The 20800-nt window shown below is 37.1% G+C and overlaps 1 protein-coding gene across 1 annotated transcript in view; it reads left to right on the plus strand.

The window, feature by feature from the left end:
- The window catches only part of ESR1 (estrogen receptor 1), a 167171-nt gene extending 151520 nt beyond the window's left edge, over positions 1–15651 (plus strand). Inside the window, 4 exon segments of the mRNA XM_035322974.1 lie at positions 6290–6423; positions 13016–13199; positions 14572–14783; positions 14786–15651. Of these exon segments, the coding sequence (XP_035178865.1) occupies positions 6290–6423; positions 13016–13199; positions 14572–14783; positions 14786–14826 (571 nt within the window). The 3' untranslated portion in view covers positions 14827–15651.
- The last annotated feature ends 5149 nt before the right edge of the window (positions 15652–20800 follow it).

Here is a 20800-nt window from a genome sequence, read left to right on the forward strand (position 1 = left end):
TTTCCCCTTCCCCTTCTTCCCCTTCCCCTTCCCCTTCTCCCCCTTCCCCTTCCCCTTCTTCCCCTTCCCCTTCTCCTTCCCCTCTTTAATGCAGGATGGTCTGAAGTAAAATTACACTGCAGATAATGTTTTCCTTATTGATAAAACATAGCATTATGGAAAATGGGGAATCCTCAAGCAGTTAAGTGGTTCTCCAAAGTCAGTTTGGCAATATTTAAGATATTCAGATGGATGTGTTTGATTTGGCATTAAAACCACTATGGATGGAGCTTTCCTGATAGCATATGTTATCAATATGTTTTAGTGCTTCATTTCATATAGGAGTAGAAAGTGTTTATCAATGTCTATTAATGGAACACACTAATGTATGTAAAAATTGTATTTTGTGCTGATGGTTCTGTTCTGTCTTTTGTCCACTCCTAGACTTCTTGAATTCCTTCTTTATTGGCTGTATTTAAAATCTCACATTTGGTCTTTGAATAAGCCACCACTTTAGGTTCAGAACAGACACCAGAAAAGATTAGCAAACCTGAGAGTGGTGTTTTGGTAATTTCATCAGTATCGGAAGAGGTAGGAATTATCCATCTGAGCCTCATGCTCAATCTTAATTGTTGCTTTGTTGATATGGCAGACAGTCACAATGGCTGAAAACTGCTGCTGTGTGTGGGCAACAGTTTTTTCAACTTGCTTTGGGGAAGTTATAGTGCCAAAAGCAGTGATTCAAAGAGTGGGTCACTTGCTTGTTATGAGAAGAAATACAAGTGTAACTCCTCAGCTCAGAGGAGGAAAAGAGAGCCTTGCTCTTAGGGGTCCTGCTTGTTTTCCTCCCTCAAATTTTTGTTTGGAACTGATATTTCAGTTTTATTTCTTGGAAGATGTTTGACTCAAGCAACTCTTCAATGGAAAAAAAAAACTTAATTCCATTTTGAACTGTGCTAATTCCAGTCCTGTATTTTCCAATTGCCCAGCTGTGAGTGATTCTGAGACTGTGATTCATGCATTGACACTAATGACACATATTTTTGAATAAGTAGCCAAAAATATTGCATTTGTTTAAACAATGAGAATTAATTACTGTAACAGTGTTGTAAATCAACTGAAAAAGATTTTAGTGAACTCCTCCCACACCCCCGAAAAATAATAAAAAAGAAGCAAAATCAAGGTACATTGAAGGTACCATTCTGAAAAATGTGAATGCTTCCTCCCTCTGGATTTGTATTCTTACCCCTGGACAGATAAATATTTCTTCCTTGACTTTGCCACGACTGAATAATTTAATGAATTAGAAACAAATCCTAACCAAATATAAAAGAACTATGCGAATAAGATGTAAGTAGGATGAAATATGGAGAAGGTATATATTGAGAATGAGCAGATTATTATGAATAGAAAGGACTGCGCTCCTTTCAAACCTTTCTCCAGAATACAATCCAAGTTTAAACTAATGAAGAGATTTTTAATTCAGAGAAAGTCAGGAAGTCAGGCTAACTTTTAGTTTTTTTCTTCCCTGTTTTGTATTCTGTGCCAGGTTTATGCAGAAACTGAAGTCAAAAGGCTTTTTATCTACCTATTTATTTATTTATTTGTTACCACTGCATTAGTACAGGAAACATTATTTGTATGATTTAAGGATTGCTTTTATTGCTTTTATTCTTTATTCAGATGCTGGCTTCATGTCTGGATTCTTTGTTAAAAAGCTCAAAACTAGTTATAAATTCTTTCTTCTAGTTACACCCTCTGAAACCAAACTCTTTCAGGAACTTCTCCAGCAATTTACTTAGAAACAAAAATATTAGTTGCAGATCATTTTGTCCAGTCTGCTGTTTGAAACAAGAGTATTGCCAACACCAGTTTAGGCCAGCTATGACTGTCTTGAAGAGTCTTGAACGGCTCCAAGGATAGTCAATACACAGCCTCTATGGGTACCTGCTTTGGGATTGCATCACCCTCCCACAATCCAGCCCTGCTAACTACAGTCTGCAACAGTTAGACAACCTTTGCTTTAACACCCACTGCTCCTGAGAAGAGCATGGTTCCACCCAGTTCGTAATGCTTCTTCTAGCAGTTGTGGATTGCAGTTTGCCCTGTCTCTTCCAGTGCATACTTTGCCTCATCACCAGAGTGAACAGAACAAAATTTGTTCAGCCTGAACAAGAGATGGCTTTTGAAGCATACCTAACCTTGTAAATTCTGCAGGGAGGTTGTCAAGACTCTTTAAGATGACTGATGGCAGATTGAGAAACAGGTGTCAAATTAAAGCAGAGGAGGTTTTGACAGGACATAGGGTAGAAAAAATAGCCATGGAAGTAATTAAGCTGAAAGAGATTGTGCACCCACCCTTGGATATTTTCAAGATGAGACTGTATAAAGTCTTGAGTGAGTTGGTCTGAGAGCACATCTAACCCTGCTTTGAACAGATGGTTGGACTATAAACATCCTGAGATGCCTTCCTGCCTGGGTGATGCTGTGATTCCACAGACTTACTAAAATTAATGTGCATATCACTCTTATGCAGCACTTGCCTTAACACTTCCCAACAGTCAGATGTTAAGGATTCTTCCAAGAATACACTCTGCCATTTTTCAGTAAACAAGGCATTATTGTTTTGGTTTCAAAAGCTGACTACACAAAGACAACAGCATGATGGTGAGATAAGAATAATTTTTACATCTGTTGCTTAATTTGTCCTCCACGAAAGTTATCTAGGCCTTCCTAGATTGGCCTTCTTGTCTGTTGGACATATAACTGTGAAGATGTGATAATACTTTCAGTTTATGTTCAAAAATTAGAAGGCAATTTAGGAGAACTGAAAATTCCTGTTTCAGATAGTTTTGTTGGTTAACAAAGAAAACCAGTGTAGTAGCCTAGATAATAAAAACACTTGATTAGAAGCCTTCATGTCATAGATGCTGAGCTGCTGCGGTTTCCACTAATTTCAGTGGAGTTGGAGCTGCTGCCTAGCTCTGAAAATAAAGGAAAAATTTCTAATTTGTTGCTTGCACATGTGAATATTTATTATGGAGTTCTTTAGTATTTCACACACTGCAGATACCAAGGCAAATGATATTAGAAGATATTTAGAATCTCTTGAATTTACACAATTTTTATTTATCACCTATCATATGAATTCAGCTGGTGGGAAATAGACACACAAGGAGATTTAGGCACATGGACTAAATGTTGCAAGTCTAGAGATTCTTGTCCATAAGTTATACCTATTGGCAAGAAATTCTTGATTGGAATATTATCTTGTAAGATAGAGTCTTTTGAAATATTTTTGTAAAAGGTACCTGACAACAATTCTTATTTGCTATTAAAACATCTTTTCCATTTTATGAGTTTCCATAAGGTATTTTCAAAGGTTTCATTTTACAAATAGCTTACTTGTTTTGTAGTTTGTTCAGGCTGTGTTGGAACTCTTTTGAACACTGACTGTCAGTAATTTGATGGGTTATAGGAAACAAGTAGATGTCTTAGCCAGACATGGATATTATTATTATTATTTTTAATATGTGTGGTTTGCAATTTGCCCTAATGAAACTTTTCAATTCTCCCTAATTCTGAAATTCTAAGTTCTTAAGCTAAACTTAATGATTGGTATCATTTAAATTATTGCAAAATCACAGTCCTCTGAAACTGTGCTGATCTTCCTCTAGTTATAGACATGAATATTAACTGTATCAGAAACAGTGGAAATTGTCCCACTGTAAGGGTTCATGTTTGGTATCTTGTAACGGAATTTAAATTTTATCAGACAAAACAGATTTTGAGGCAATAGTAATTGTTCATATTCTCATGCCTTGCTTTGAGTGCCTGATTTTTTTTGTTGTTTTTGATTTGCCAGTGGTGCTATTAAATACTACATTGCTTTTGTTTATTTTATGTTCAAACAGAAGAGGAATATAATTGAAATCAACTAACTCAGTTTTTCAGCAAGGTTTGTTTTGCTGAAGAGTTTCCTCAATTTGCTTTTTCTGAAGAGTTCACTCTATCTAAGACCAAGCAGTATAACTGATAAGTCATCACTGAAAAACCCATGTCTGAGTTCAAATTCCACCTTGAAGCAAAAGAGGCAGAACTGAGAATTACAAATTCACAATTTGTATTCAAATTCACAATTTACATTTGAATTTCAAGTTCAAATGTATCAGGCTGAGATCAGTCCTTTAGTTCAGCTCATCCTTCAGGGCATTGTGAATGAGGTGCCAAAGGCATGACATGCTCTCTACATGGAACATTGCACTGAATCTGCCTGCCTGCCAACCCTAGGGCGTAGACTTTAGTTTAAGACTTGTTACACTGCACTTGTTACCATAGCCTGGGGGATCCTAATACACGAAATTACAAATGTAGCCGGGCATCTCTCAAAAGCTGCAACAGTTTAAATCACTATTTCTTAAGTGAACATTTTAGAAGCCAGAATAGGCCATGTAAATTGCATTCCCAAATGTTTCAGCTTGTGACTGGGTGCCTGCTGAGCAATAGAAATCACATTTTCACAAGTGAAATGCATGGGGGAAATTAGGGAGTGCTCAATGTGCAGCTGCTAGGTAGCCCATAGGACCTAAGGCAAGAAGGAGCAACCAATCCTCCTTATTAAAAGTACCCATGTCTTCCTACTCTTTGCACTCCCAAGGCTGTCATCTCTTTCTCACAGAAAAGTCATCAAATTTGTGCAGCTATAACAGTGACTGAAAAACTTGCTCCATAGTCCATGCTTACAAATCTCCCTTGTACCTGATGCAGAGCTAGAACTCAAATGCTGACCTCCCACTTCCACTGGATAAGCTTATACTTTATTTTATATTAGTTTTTTAACCGATGCCCCGCTGGCTGTTTTAAGGGAGTGTCTCTCAGTTTCTTTTCTTGACATTGTTCTGCTTTGTTTAAATATTTCTGAAAGCAGGTGAAATAGCTTCTGTAACATGCCATAGTCACTGGTGGATACGTACTGCTCTGTGGTAAAGGAGATGCAGATTTAAGTTCAAGCACCAAGTTCAAGCACCAAGTTAAACCGAACAGGGGTTTGAACTCAAAAGGGAATTGTGACACAAGTGCTCACCCATGTCCTCTCCCCTTTGACGCAGGTTTAGGCTTAGGAAGTATCTGGAAGTTCAAAGAATTTTCTCAGACTGTAGTCAAAAAAGAAGGCGAGTATTTTGTTTGAGGCTCAGGCAACAGTTTACACATTAGCTAAGAGGTCTTGACAACATGACTGCTTGAAGAATGAGGCAGGTGTGTCCATGCTGGTAGTCAGCGTTGTTTTTGTCATGGTGAGATTAGGAGATGCTTAATCTGTGTTTGCATTACACATTACAGTGTGACAGCCATCTGATCATCTGAAATTTCCTTTGAATTTTCTTATAGTGATAATCTGAAAATTTTTGTCCCATATCTAAAAAACGGTATATTTTTAGTCAGCAACTCTGATCACTCATTGAGATTTATATATTAAAATTTAACTCAGGAAGTCCTAATGAAATTAAAAGTAGGTAGTTTTTGGTAAAAGGTAGTACTGTAAATGATCTAAAATTTCATGACCAGCAAATCTGCAGGCAAAAATTTCATTAAATTACATACAGTCTTCATTAATTCTTGGACATGCAAGATGAAAATTTGTGAGTGAGAATACCTGGTGTTGTGAGCAGAGGGAAGTGTTTAATTGACATTATTAATGCATGAAGATTCCCCATCAGCTTAAGACTTCAGCTTTGTTTAAAGTTGTACTGTAAGAAGAGAGCTGATTTCTGAAGTGAAGTTGAAGTTTTAATCAGATGCTCATTCAAACAAAATTTGGCCCAATAAGTCCTTCCTGAGCTCATGGCTTATTCTTTATGGAGGTGTGATGCTTGCAGAAGAAAAATGTGAGAATCATATTGGAACATTATGACAGACCAGCTAGAAATGAGTACAAAATGAGCTATGTAAGTTGAAGGGAAGAAAAAAGAGGACAAAAAATAAAACATGAAAAATAAATCAAAATGTAGTTTTAAACATTTTTGTGTCCTGAATGTAAGGGTTTGGGTGAATCAGTCTCTCATGTTCCACCACAGTAATCAGTAATGCCAGGAAAAGCATTATTTATTTATTTATTCATTTTATTTGGGATACTGGGAATCATGTTTTTGTAATCACACATACAACCAAGGAGCATTAATCAGGAAGTCACGTGCTAGCAGTCCTCTGAGGTTTGAGAAATCAAATTGGAGGGGAATGGTCCAGGGGAATGAAAAGCTCATATTGCCAGGTTAAAGCTGTGAATATCTCCCCCTTGATGGTATTCACACAGGAATCAAGGGAAATGTGTAGAGGGCATGGTGGAAATCTTTGACATGCTGCTGGCTACTGCTGCTCGGTTTCGCATGATGAACCTTCAAGGGGAGGAATTTGTGTGCCTTAAGTCCATCATCCTGCTCAATTCTGGTAAGTGGTGTGCTTTGCTGTCACTCTGGTAATTGTTGTTGCTTCTGCATGCAGTTTGAGTGCTGCTTGTTGTCTCTGGTGATGTTTTCATTTTGAAGCAGCAACAACTGAAAGGGCTGTCAAGAGGGCAGAACCACCAGGTAGGGATGATAGAGGGCAAACCTGGTCAGTGCTGTGGATTGGACTCAGCAAATTAACATGACCAGAGGATGATACACGGCATGCAGGCTTGGAGGACAATTGGAGCACTGTGTTGAACTAGGAACTGGTGGGTCTTGTTAAAATCCTGATTACAAGGCACTGAGGTAGCTGGAGCAACACGGCAGGCATCCAAAGGCAATGCTTAGTTATAAACCAGGGCCTATGCTTTCTTTTTTTTTGACAATGGCAAAATGAAGGGAAAGAATGGCAAAGATGTAACTGAGATTAACATGATTGTTTATGTTAAAATACAGCCACCTAAGACTGGTGCCATCAATTAATACTTCCTTTATATTTGATGAAATTATTTTTAGGCTGTAAATCTCATTCTAAATAAACTTAAAATAAATAAATAAATAAATAAACAACTAGATAACAAGCCTAGCTATAGATAAAAATATCTGAAGTTAGCTGATGAATTCTTCATCACATCATTGAAATAAGCAAATAAAAGCTGAAGAATGTGGCAGAAAGTTTATGTTGCACAATTTTTTTTTATTATTATTAATTTTTCTGGAGAAAAATATCCAGACAATTTGTTTTAGATGCAGAAATGAGACCCACAACATTCTTATAACAATGATAGAGGTCTAAAAAAATAGTGTAGGCACCAAAGGGAAAATTTTAGACTCAGTTCCCTGCTAAGTTGTTATCTAATGACTAAAAATGCCGAAGTTTTCCAGCCCTGAGGATTTACTTGTTCTCCACTTTTCCTGCTGTGTTTAAAGTTGTAGACAGTATCGGCCTCCAGACAAAGCACATGTGGAGAGCTGTGTGTCTCTTTTATCCTGTAGTTTAGCAGACCACTTGCTCAAGTTGCATGAAATACAAATTCAATTAATTCTTATCAAAAGATGATTCTAGTCACACCAGACTTTGTCATACTGATCAGGCACTTAGTCCTTTATGGAAACAACCTGGTCTAAATAAAATAAATAAATAAATAAAGCAGAACTATTTACTTATATAATCACATATAAAATAGTTCATTTATGTTCTATGAGCTATCAATATAGTTCAGATTTTGTTGTGATTGCCAATACTTACCAAAAAGTGACATCTGAGGCAAGCATCTGGCATATGAGGAGTGAAGAGCTATTGTTTTTATCTTGGATGCCAAGGTGTGATAATTGTAATTAAATACATTTTGAGATTATTTTTTTTCCTTTTGTTGTCCTGATAATTGTTAGAGAATATTTACTAAAGTTAAATGCTCTTCCAGAAAGGTGATGCTGCTCCATATTTTCAGCTAATATAAACAAATGTGATTCTCTTTTTAAATAAATCTAGTTCTGAATTAGAATTAGGAAATAAATAGAATTGGAAAATTGAATGAAATATGTTAGAGGTACAAGTCTTGAATGTGAAGTCCCTGAGTCATAGTGTTAAGAGTTTTTGCCCCAATTCTGTATTTAATATGGATCCAGAAAAATAATTTTGTTATTTAGACAAAGCCCTGTCAGGCATATGCTTTGTAAGCTAATCTCTCTTCTGTTTCAAGATTCCTCCAAGAAAAAATTGTAAAAGACCTGCAGCCAGTAAAGTCAGTAATAGTAAGTGGCAGACTTCCTTCTGCCCATAAGAGAGATGGGCCCACTAGGAGAGTCTGGGAGCTATGGATCTTCACTCCTTCAAGGTTCAGCACCACACAACAAGTTTGAAATTATGGTGTTTATATGGTAGAAGGTCAGAGCTGATCTGATGTTCTGGTGAATGATTAGATTTAAAGTGTTTTTTATTTATTTGTATGTTTATTTATTACATTAAAATAAATTTTATATTTGCTCAGAAGGAGCATTTTTACAAGAGCTTTGGTGGTGGCAGCTCAGAAGGAATAGTTCAGGCTAAGCTGTTACAGGTTCATGATGAAAACAAGTTATACAATTGTTATGCAGATCATCATGTGCTACTCTGGTTTGCATACTGCACTCATTGCAGTATTTCTGAGTACAGTGTAAACTGAATGTGTATGTATATATGGTCACAGAGTTGTTGCCTATGTTGTTTTTCATTAACTTTATGCATAAGGGTAATTTTCTATTTCTGTTTTTACATTCCTTTAACCAAAGTATTATATAACTGTCAGAGGAGTTACCTACTGGATGGTCGGAATGTGGACACAAACTTCTGAATGTCAGATCCCTTTTAGGAAGCTAGGCAGCATTACAGAGGCAGAGAAATAGGATAATTTGGGGTATGTGTAATATCTGTTTAAGTGTTTTTTGGCATAGATATTCTGAAGTGCCCTCTGGAGATGCTTTACTTTATGTAGTATAGCTAGCTTCCCTGAAACAAAGTGCTGGACACACATGAAATGCTATGTGCTTATGTGCTCTGAGGCACACATTGTATATGATGTATGAGGAGAGGCTGAGAGAGCTGGGTATATTCAGCCTGGAAAAGGGAAGGGTGAGGGACAGCTGTCCTCAGATAGCTTATGAGCAGGTTACAGAAAAAACAGGGAATTTTTCTTTTTCTTTTTCTTTTGTAGAAAAAGGTGAGTACAAAAAAATTCCTTCCAGTGAGAGAGGTTAAGCACTGGAACAGGTTGGCCAGAAAGATGGTAGGATCTCCATCCTCGGAGATACCAAATCTCAGCTGAGCAACTAACAAAGCTCTGGGCAGGTTGATCTGACCCTGAAGTTACTGCTATTTGAGGAGGAGAGAAAACCTTCCTTCTAGCCTACACTTTCTCTAAGGTTGCACATATATATACACACAAATCTTTTACTAAAGAAATAGCAGATATACACAAAATGATCTCTTCATCTCTGCTATTTATATTATATAAACATATGATGAAATAAGCTGATCTTAAAACGTTTTAAACAAATTTCCAAAACTGAATTGCACTAATTATAATATACTTCATGTTTAAAAGCATTCTCTATTTGCATTCTAAAAGTCCATGTGGAGTTTATCCCCCAAGTATACACAAACATTTCTTTGTTAAATCCTTGGACATGTTAGTCTTTTTACATGAGGCAGGGCTGTTTGTTTTTGCTGGACATTTTTTTTTTATTTTTTTATTTTTTATTTTTTACAGTGTCTTTCAAGGCTGTTTAATATCTTTCTGCTGCTTTTCCATGTGGTCTTAACATTTTTATTTTTATTTTTTATTTTTATTTTCCCTCAGTGTGTGTGGAAAAGATGGAAGGTTTTGTTTATAAAGCAAAATATACATTTATGCTGCTTCCAAATTTTTCCTGAGATATCAAGGAGACAGCATGTCTGTAACAACAAGGACAGTACCGTCTCCCGCTAAATAACAAAACCAAAGGTGCCCCTCTAAAGCTGCAGCAACGTCTTTTGACTAAAAAGCAAAACTGGATTTTTGAAAACCACATTCAGTTCAATAACAGAATGCTGTTTCTTAAGAACATTCATGTTCTAAGAAACATGAAAAGGCAACACAATGCCAGATGTTTTACTTTTGAGTGGATCTAAAAAGAGGAGTGGTGCTATGTGACAAAGCAAGAGGTTTTCATTTTGGAGACACAGATTTAGGTCACGTCTTCCTTAGCAGCTGATTTAGTTTGCTGATAAGTCCACAGAGATGGTAAGATTTTGCTGATTTTATGTATCCTGTAAACTTCCCTGATGCACCGTTCCTGTGACTGTTATTCTTTTGATTTTTCCTTCTCACGTTGAATTGTGCTTTTAATTGATTTCCTTACTTTGGGTTTGGAGAATTACATGAGTGCATTGTACAGAGCTGAACTTGTTCTTTGCTCAGCCTGACTTGCTACAGGTACAGACTGATGGGGCTTGATAGAAGGGAAAAAGACCCTTGGTTTGTTTTGTGAGAATGAACACTGAATGTAAATATGTTTTAAACCAGGATTTATTGTGACAGAAAATATTAGAGGATGTTCTCCTCTACAGTAATGCCTATACCAGTGTATATAGCAATACTTGTATAACTTTACGATGATATGCCAATAACTGGCACAGTAGCATTGCAGTCCCTGAGGAAATCTGTGTACATAGCTTTGTGTTTGGGCACAGCCTGGTAGGCTTTGCTTGTTCACAGGGCAGTGCTGACTCTAGTCTCTATCCTATGATGTTTTACAATAATGACATATAGCTGGAAAACCAACCGGTAGCTATTCAATTCTGCTTTCGGCTTTCTGCCTGCTTCAGAGCTTGGAAAGACCTTTGAGACTGTTAAATTTCACTTTGCTAAGACAATTTTTCTGCACTCTTGTTCCAAAACTCTGCTTGTGTGTGTGTGCCTATGATGAATAGCTGGTATTTCTTTTGGGGAAATTTCTGGTCATTGGCCTGAGGCAGGAGCAGTCATTTGGGGTAGAAAGGAAAACCAATGGTCATTTTTCTTGGCAGTTATTGATGGGCATTTGCCTGAAGTACCTTCATTTTTGGGGGAGTGTTTTTTTGTTTTTGATTTATACTTTTTAATAGCTTCTGGAGTCATCCAGCTGAGAAAAGCCCCAAGAGCTGTTTCTTTATAGGGAATTCATTTCAGTAAAAATAATAATCATTGAAAACTTTGTGAGAAAAGAGGTCATTGTACTATCTGTCTATATCAAATTCGAAGCAATAATCACTACCAAAATAAAGAGCTCTTACTATTAGTTTGCAGAAGCTGTGCTGTATTTCTGTTACCCTTTTGTTCTGTTTTTGATTTTGAACAGTCTCTCACATATACACTCATACTCACAAATTTATGTTTTATTTTATAGCAGAAGACCCAAAGTCATAAAACCTACTTGCAGGTTACAGTATTTCTAGGTACCAGGTCCTTGACATACCAGGATGATGTGAGGATGTGAGACACATCACGAAGATGGTTAAAAAAAAAATAAATCTAAATTCCCTGACAGCTCTGACACATGAATAAATATGCTTATCGTCAAATCTGATGGCATAATGCCCAGCTGCAAACAGTACAAACAAGCTGGAGTACGTGTTACTGTGTGTGTGGGTTTTAGTGCATGTTTCTTTTTTTCATAATATCCCTAACTGAATTGCATATTTTGCTATATATGATGCTTTAAAGAAAAACTAAATGAATAGTAATTCCATTAACCATATTTTCCCCCCCGGGGGGGGGGGGGGGGGGGGGGGGGGGGGAACAAAAAAACAAACACCCCCCCACACAAATTACTTCTTGGCTCTCTAAGTTGATGCAGAAAGCATAAAACACAGGATTTGTCAAGTACTTTATGGAGACAGGTCAATGAAGACAGGTCATGATCAAGCCTGTTTTATTGTATCAGCATACATAATTCTTAAACTGCTGCTGACTCAGGGATGCTAATACGATCTATCTAGAGTTATGAGATAAATCCAGAAAATTTAAAAAGTAGTTCTGAAGGCAACAGCTGCCGTTTGGTGGCATAGAGCTACTGTGATATGCTTCACATTGGCTGTGTGTTTTCCTACAGAATGAAATCAAGGTAAAACAAGTGCAGAATAGTATAGAACTTCCTAGGAAGAAATCTGATGTGCTTCATGTACCCAAGAGCTGCTACTCATGGAAAACAGCTTTTTCTAGGTGTAGAGGGGCTTGCTGGAAGGGGAGTCTCAAGATGGTTTGATCTCTGGAAAAATTTCCTCCTGATCCAAATCCTTCATGTAGTTCAATTTCAAGAAGCCATGAAAGATGGTTATATTGAAACAGGTTTCAATATAGCCAACCTAGTTGGTTGGGAGGGTCTTGTGGAGGCCAGTGCTAATAAACAAACCCTGGTTTTGTTTACATGGGTTGTGGTAAACATATTATTCAGTCCTAGATTGCCTAGCAAGTTACCAGAACCCAAACATTAAACAACATAGAAAATGGGGAAAACTGCTGACAGCCTGGGCTGGGTCAATCAATGGCAGAGTTCTCAAGTGGCAAGAGCATCTCCCTCTTTTGGAGCTGTGTGTCCAAGAGAGGAGAGCAGCCTGAGGTCAGGTCTACCTCCAGGATATGGGTGACCTCTGCCACACCTTGTTTCTTCTCTGTCCACGGTGACCAAATCCAAATCCAGGCTTCAGGGTGGGATGAAAGTTGTCTCAGGGCAAAGACTGTGTTTTTCACATTTCTGTGAACTGTTTGGTTTCCTTATTCACTTCCTTAAATTAAATGATTAATTCCGGGTACAGCCTCCTAGATAATGCCTCCATTACCCAGCAGCCCTTTCTGGGAGATTTATTTTTTTCCTGTGCTTCTCTGAGCCACCCTTTCCTGTATCCTGACTGTCACCACATCCTTCCCAGCTACCAGGAGATGACAAGTTTATATGCAGAGGTGGCTTCAAAAGTAGGATGCTCACAGGCAGCTCCTGTGGTTTAACACAGCTGAAGAGGGTAGCTACAAGGTCTGACTCTATCAAAGTAATTTTTGCCTGTGGTCTGTTTGTTTTCTTTCTCCTTCCTACTCCAGGTGTGTACACTTTTCTTTCCAGCACCTTGAAATCCCTGGAAGAGAGAGACTATATCCACCGTGTTTTGGACAAAATCACGGATACTCTGATACATTTAATGGCTAAGTCAGGTCTTTCCCTGCAGCAGCAGCACCGGCGTCTGGCTCAGCTTCTCCTCATTCTCTCTCACATCAGGCATATGAGGTGAGAGCAAGCACAAGGTTAGGTGCAGGGAGGTTTCACAAATGCACATGTGTGCTTGGAGTTGTGCTTTTCTTCATGGAGGGGAGTACAAAACTGTTTGCATTATATAAAAGATAGATCATTGTCCTCTTTCCATAAGTATACATGGAGCTTGTGCACAAAACAGTATGCTGGATTATAGTGTGAAAGGGGTAAACATTTTCCCAATTTGTTTCTTCTTCTTCTTTTTTTTTTTTTTTTTTTTCCTTTTTCTTTACTTCTAGCTTTGACAGTGCCATAAGCACTGTCTGCTTTTAATACTATGTGCCTTGTTATTCTGTTTGAAAGGTACCGAGCAGATGAAAAACAATGTAACGGCAGCCTAGGTCCACAAATTCTAGTCTCTTTTAAGATAAGATTGAATAAAACTCTTGCTTTTGTATAGCCACCTCTCACAAGTGGCTTGATTGCAAATCACTTTAGAAAAGAGATTATTATCATTATATGTATCTTACGGGTGAAGATAAAATGCAGATCTTCTGAGTCCCAATCTATAGCACTGTGCCCTTTGTTAATTAGAGGTGAAGTGCCTGAGGCATTCAGTTTGTTGGTAGTCTCAGCAGTCATTCTCCCTAATGTAATTACCTCTTAAGGTAGCTGCTCACTAGCTGGAGTGTGTGCAGCATGACAAGCCTATACAAAGACACAGTAGATATTTTAGTTTTATGAAGTAATAAGAGGCATTGCTGTTATACAGATTTTAATTTTCATTATCTCAGTTAATAAAATTAAAATTATATTAAGCACCACACAATAGCTATTGAAGATGAGACATACAGATTTTAAATACTGGACTGACATACAAACCTTCAGGAAAAAGTTAAGGGGTATGTGTTTTATGTGTCTTTTGGGGGAGTTTCTTTGTTCTCATGTTAGTCATCTTTTTGGTGTTTTCTCAAGAATTTGAACAACTAAGGAAGTTCAGATGCACAGTGAATTACTGTTTCTATAGTTTGCAAAGATAGCATTAACTCAAATTGGCCAAAAGGTTATTTTCTAGGGAAAAAAAAAAAGTAAAAAAAAGTGTTCAATTATGGAAAACCAAGATTCATCCCAACCATGTAATCAAAGTGCCTAATTAGGAGTCCATTTGCTCTAGGTCACCTCTTAGGCAAAAGAGAAAATAGCCACATTTAGAAGGCAATTGCTCATGGGCAGCCTGAACTGTTCTTTGAAGCTGACTTCTGCAAACTGTAGAAGGAGTGTGAAGCAATTACACTGCTAAGTTAGCTGTTTTGTAAAAGGTGGAATTTATTTGAACCCAACTATGATTGGCAGACAGCTTTTTTATAGCACATTTGGAAAGTAACCGTTGTTTCATTAAAACCCACAGCAACAAAGGAATGGAGCACCTGTACAATATGAAGTGCAAAAACATAGTTCCACTCTACGATCTCTTGCTGGAGATGCTGGACGCTCACCGCCTGCATGCCCCAACAGCCAGGAGTGCTGCACCGATGGAAGAGGAGAACCGGAGCCAGCTGACGACTGCATCAGCTTCTTCTCATTCCTTGCAGTCTTTTTACATAAACAGCAAAGAAGAGGAGAATATGCAGAATACAATATAAACAAAAGTCAGCATATATAATGGTATGAGAAACCCAGCAGCGTACTACCTAGCTCATGCTTCATTTCATCTGCAGTGCCACCTATGTAAACACTCCAATGACATCAGTAACCTGTATTTTCCATTTGAGTGTTTGTCAAGTGCTTGCCTAAATTGATTGCTTATTTTAATTGAAAGATGTTTAATTGCTATGGACAGCCAGCAAGGATTGGCAGGCTAATTTAATCTGAATTTGCAGTGTTTTAATTTATTTTTGCATGCAAGTTGGGTAAGTCCTAATATAAACTTAAACATTCATTTTACCATAAATTAATAGGCCATACTAGCCATGCATATTGGTATCTTCCTGAGTGGGAGCCTTTGTTGATATTCACCCCAAATTCTGAGCCCATTTAATCCTTGAATTGCTTGAAACTTTGAAGAAGTTTGGTAGATTCTGAATGAGTATTAGTGAGGGATAACGGAAAGTTGATTGGCATCTTAGTGTGTCACAGTGAAGCTGTACTGCTAGTGTCTGCCTTGGTAGTCTAGGTAGATTCCTGCCTCTTTTCTTCCTACAGTGGAAAGTATCCCCTTTCTTAAAATTTCTGTTTTGCCTTACTGGCTTACATCAGCAGATAGCTCCCTTTCAAGATCATACTGACCAAACTTTTAGGTCCTCTTATCATATCTTCTAGCCAAATTGCATTGTGTGTATCCTATCTTATAATATAAAGCTAATTTTTTCTGTTGCTCAGCAGTGTTTAAAACAAGGGCAAAATGGCAAGCAATGATACTGTAGATAATTGCTCTTGAGTCAGACCACATAAGTACAAAAAAAATCATCATGCCAGAAAAGAACCACCACCAAAAATTAAAACTCACCTTATCACACATACATTGTGTTATGAAAACAAAACAAAACAAACAAACAAACAAACAAGAAACCCTACAAACCAAGGGGTGAGGATGTCATAAGACTGGCATAGCAATGTGGGATTGTCCCATTCATGGCAGCACTGCCTACCCAGACTGTTGAGGGCCAGCGGAGCCAGAACAGTAGGTTTTGCATTGGCTTTCTTCAGCTATTGTTGGGGCAAACTCAAAAATCACTAAGATCCACGTCACCTGTGATATCAGAAGTGGACAATGTGTCTCAGACATGGTGAAGACTCCAGGACTGCATGCCCAGGTGAAAGGAAGGTAAATCTGGCTTTCTCCATGCATGTGTGTTACAGTTCTTCATGCAGGTTAGTCAGATTCTTCATGTCAACCATAAATATACGAAAGGTCCACTGACAGTAAGAATTTCAGCAACTCATGAAGGAGAGACACTGAAAAGAAAGACCAACCTATCTATACTATAAACTGTTCAAAACAGGATTTGGTGCTGCTGTTTGACTGCCTCTAGAATAGAAAACTAAACATGTCAGGGAATGTTGCTGGGTACTGGAATGTGATTATTATATATGCCGGGGATGATTTATTAGTTTAATGATAATCTTTGCCTGTGCTAAGGTGCTTTCAGGTGCAGTTTGACAGTTAGCATGGACCACCAGGGACTAGTTCAATAGCTGATTGGAAGTGACCACCTGTCAGCGAGGAAGTTCAATAACGTGTATAGGCTGCTTCATGGCAGCAGGCTACAGTGCTAGAGGAGGGTTTGGGGATGCTTCTTTTACTACTATAGTCGATGTCTTTATGTTAGGTAATGCTGATCGGAATATCCTGTAACTAATTATAGGAAATAGTGCAACTTATGCGGTACAGGAGTGCCTATGTCTAATGATGCTCACTGTTAGACAAGCAGAGTCTGTGTTCAGTGAGTTTCAGTTACATAGCAATTGTGAAGGCAGCAAGGCATAGGATGAGTTTGAGCTCCATGTCAAGGATTCAACTTTTTAGTGAGTGTAGATAATGATGTCCATAACAATTTAATGTACATATCCGAGGATACGCGCAGTTTAAAAGTCTAAAGATAGATGCTACCTACATGCTTGAGAAGATTCCTTGAAAACAGTGCAAGTCTGAATGTGTGAAGCAGTCACTGTAAGTGAATAGGCCTTTTACTGATGCATATTATAGTATCATTTTTTTTTTTTTTTCTGATGTGCTGAAGGAGTTGTATTTTTGTGTATTTAGTAGAGTGTGTGTGTGTGCGTGCGTGCAAATTCGGTACCTAAGGGCTTTTGGAAGGCTTCAAAATGCCTTGAAAAAAATAAATGCACATTTTATTTTTGTTTGTTTTGTTTAGTAGCTCGTTTTCAAATGTGTCAGAAAAATCATGAATGCCCTGAAATGAGCGCAGGTTAAGATTTGAATGGAGCACAGGAATTCCTGTAGATACACTTAAGTGCTTACATTGTCATTATTCACTTGTAGCCCAGTGTGCATTAGAGCTGCTTTTTCAATGCTCTATGAGCAGCTTGTGTGTTCTCTAGGACAGAACAAACGAATCAAGCCTGTGGCTCATCAGCTGCTAAGAAAATTAGTTTGAATAAATGCCTTGCCTCCTACATCCAAGAAGAATTCATTGTATTGATTTAAGTGTAAATTTGGCCTCAAAGAAAAAAAAAGTTGATGGAGAGCAATACACAACAAAGGTCCAGATTCCAATGATATTTACATAGGGTAATACCAATGCACTCTACAGGTTGTCCGAGTCTGGACAAACATGATTTGGAGTGGTATGCAGCAGGCAGAAGGGTATCAAAATGTGGCTTGTAACATAAGAAATAATCAGTCAGTTTGCAATCATAATTACAAATGTTCTCCTAGGCTGAGATCTGGCAATGAAGTCACTTAGAGTCAACCAATCCCCCGTGTATATTGCAGCAACCACAAAGGGCCTTCAGGAAAGAAAAAGGGTGATTCCCAATGATACATTCATTTACCTTGGGGCAGTTTCATGATCTGTGTCTTTAACTTGTTGATGATCTTTTATTTGAAGTAGCACCTTAATGAATATAGTAATCTTCCCATAGTTATCTATAAAGATGATTGTCCACATATCAGACAGCTGAATGTAGCTCTTCAATGGATTAAACAAATTATATGCTATAAATGTGGCAACTTTTTTTCATATGTAATTCTGAATTATGCTCTCATGTATGCAGAAAATTGTGCCTGCCATTTGGTAATTGTTATTTCACAGGATGCTATTTCATGTGTATATATACATATATACTTTATATTTGCAGCTGACAAACCAGTACTACCTGAATACCTGGTGCTGGATATTAAACAAAAATATATAGCATGTAAAAAAAAATCAAAGAAAAATATTCAAGGCAGCTAATTATGCTTTTACCAAAACATTCATAGTGATGTCTCTGGACAGCTAATGAAAGAATTATTTTATAATGTTTATATGTGGATTTTTTTAAAAAAAACAAAAACAAGCAAACAAACAAAAAAATACCAACACAAAAAAGCCCTAGAAACATAGGCAATGTAATACCAGCATAAGCCAACCAGAACTAGACCAGATGAACTTGCTTTGCTTGAGAATATGGTTGTTGTTACTGAAATATTACCAAAAAAAAAAAAGAAAAAAAAAAGAAGAAAAATAAAGGAGGAGACAGGAGTAGAGATGATAGAGTGATGTGTAGCACCCAGCTGAGTGAGTTTTCAACAATATTTGAAAGCTTCTCTGGTTTGTAGTGGTTCGAGCCATGTCTTTATGTTGCAGGCTTTGTCTCAGGTAAAACTCCCAGTTGGGGTTAGTAGGATTTGTACTGGGGAAAAATATTTTAATGAGAGTTTCTTGGTGTGTATTTGTGGTAAATTTGCTATTGGGTTTCAATGAAATCTCTTGATCATTTTTCTCCTTCTGTATAGTAAGGGTTTTAACAATTTAAAAAATATATTTAAAAAAAGAAAACTGAAATGAGGTCCCATGGATATTGCAAGGACTGTTAGCAGGTCATTGGAACTTAAATTGGTGAAAAAGAAAAAAAGAAAACTTCAACTGCCCCCACACCCTACCCTCAAACCAGGATTTTAATTGGAATCCTTATCCACCCCAACTGAGGCTGACTGATTTGTTAAGGGTTGAGCTAAATGTTTAAAATGAAACAAACTACCAGCAATGTAAAAATTCTGCCTCACTAGGGTATGAGTCTTACCACAGACTTTGCAATATGGCAAACCTATCTTGTATATAAAAAATGCTACTTTAAAATTAGCATACAACCCAACCTAAAGCTAATGTGATTTTATATATAAGGTATTCTAGCTGAACTTATGTGAAGTGCATTTCTTTCTCCAAATAAAGAGATGGCCTTTTTCAATTCTGTTTGCAACTATAATATAGTTTTACAGACAGAAATTCAGCATATGTAAAGGAAGGGTCATGTTAACAATGGTATTATAATACAAACCAGTCTTTGCTGCCATCTGCAACTATAACATAATCTCAAATTAATCAAAGAATTTTAAATTAATATTTCCCTAACATTAATGTCCTGCCCTTTCTACTTGCAATTCTCTTTCATCTTTCAAATGTAGATAGCTTTATGTCCTGAAAATTGTTTTTAAAATGATTGTTGCCCATAAGGGTATTCCGTTTTCCACTGTGTTTAAAAAAAAAAAAAATCTTTTGCATTCAAATGTGCCTAAACAAATAAAACTAAAATGTATATGCTGCCATCTTGCAAATTAGTATGCTCTGTACCCTTGTGTGCCTATAATTATATGTCTGTTTCTTCAGAAAGTGCCCATTGGAAAATGAAGGGATAGACTGCTGGTCATGAGACTTGCATTAACAAGCCACTTTATGTATCACCTTATTGTATATACTATAAAATTAATGCTTTTGTGTGCACTATGTAGTCTGTCAATGGAAAGCCCTTTCTTTGATATAGGCTCAGATGCCATAATGTATTTGTTGAAGTATTCTGTTCTTTCACTGATGCATATAAAATTGTTGATGTCTTTGTTTTAGTGAGTTTTTTTTTTCTTTTTTTAAAAAAATTTTTCTTTATTTTTCTTTTTTTCTCCTTTGTTTTGCACCTAAAAACTTACAGAGAGTCTAAATGAAAAATCTGACAGGCCAGCTGGATGGTGCAAGATTTTCACTGTATTTGATGTCAAAATAAAGAATTAACCAGAGAAATTTATTTCATTTGTTATCTTTTACATAGTTTTTTTATAAACAAACAAACAAACAAAATAAAACTGTTCCTCTGCTTATTGTTTTCCACTAACTAGCTAAATGGTAAATTATATACATGATATATGCTAATATATGTTACTTTCCAGTAACTAGCGAAATAGTACACTACTATTATTCAATGTTTATGTTAAAGCTCTTTCTATTCAGTTTACTGTACATAATTTATCAGGGAAAAAAATGGGAAGATCATTACCTTAATTTCAACTCTTGTCTCAATGATTTTAGACAAGACCAGTAATATACTTTGTACACATGAAACCTCACCCTGCAGCTTTTCAAGCATGAATGCAAATTTAGAATCCCATAGAAAGCTGGGGTTTGTTGGGCTTTTAAGTAGTAGCTGACAAATAGTTCAAAATCATATGACTCTTGCAATATGCTTCCATGGTAAATAACTTGACTGAGAGTTGCTACTTTGGCTACCAGTAGTGAGCCAGAGTAATTTGAACAAATTGCACCCATACATGTGCTCAAAGTAATAAGATTGGTTTAAATGCTGACTCACAAGCTCACAGAATTCAAGGGTTTTATACAATTTTCTACCCATTGGACCAAATGAGCACTTAGGTCAAATGTCCCTATAATTCATGGAGAGCTGGTTAACGATGACTGCTTCTCCATGATACTCAATTCACAGGTCCAATCCACAAAAGCAGCTGAACAGCAGAATACTCCTGTAAAATCAAAGACCTGTCACTGTTCATTTAAAAACCAAACAGCTCAAGTCTGAGCATATTTATACCTGCCCAAATCATAACAATCTGAAGCATCAAGACAGTGCATAGGACCTGAGATTAGGCAGTCCTTTGACCATCTCTTTCCAGAGCACAATGTGACCAT

Source organism: Oxyura jamaicensis, chromosome 3 (genome assembly GCF_011077185.1).
Source record: "Oxyura jamaicensis isolate SHBP4307 breed ruddy duck chromosome 3, BPBGC_Ojam_1.0, whole genome shotgun sequence".
Lineage (NCBI taxonomy): Eukaryota > Metazoa > Chordata > Aves > Anseriformes > Anatidae > Oxyura > Oxyura jamaicensis.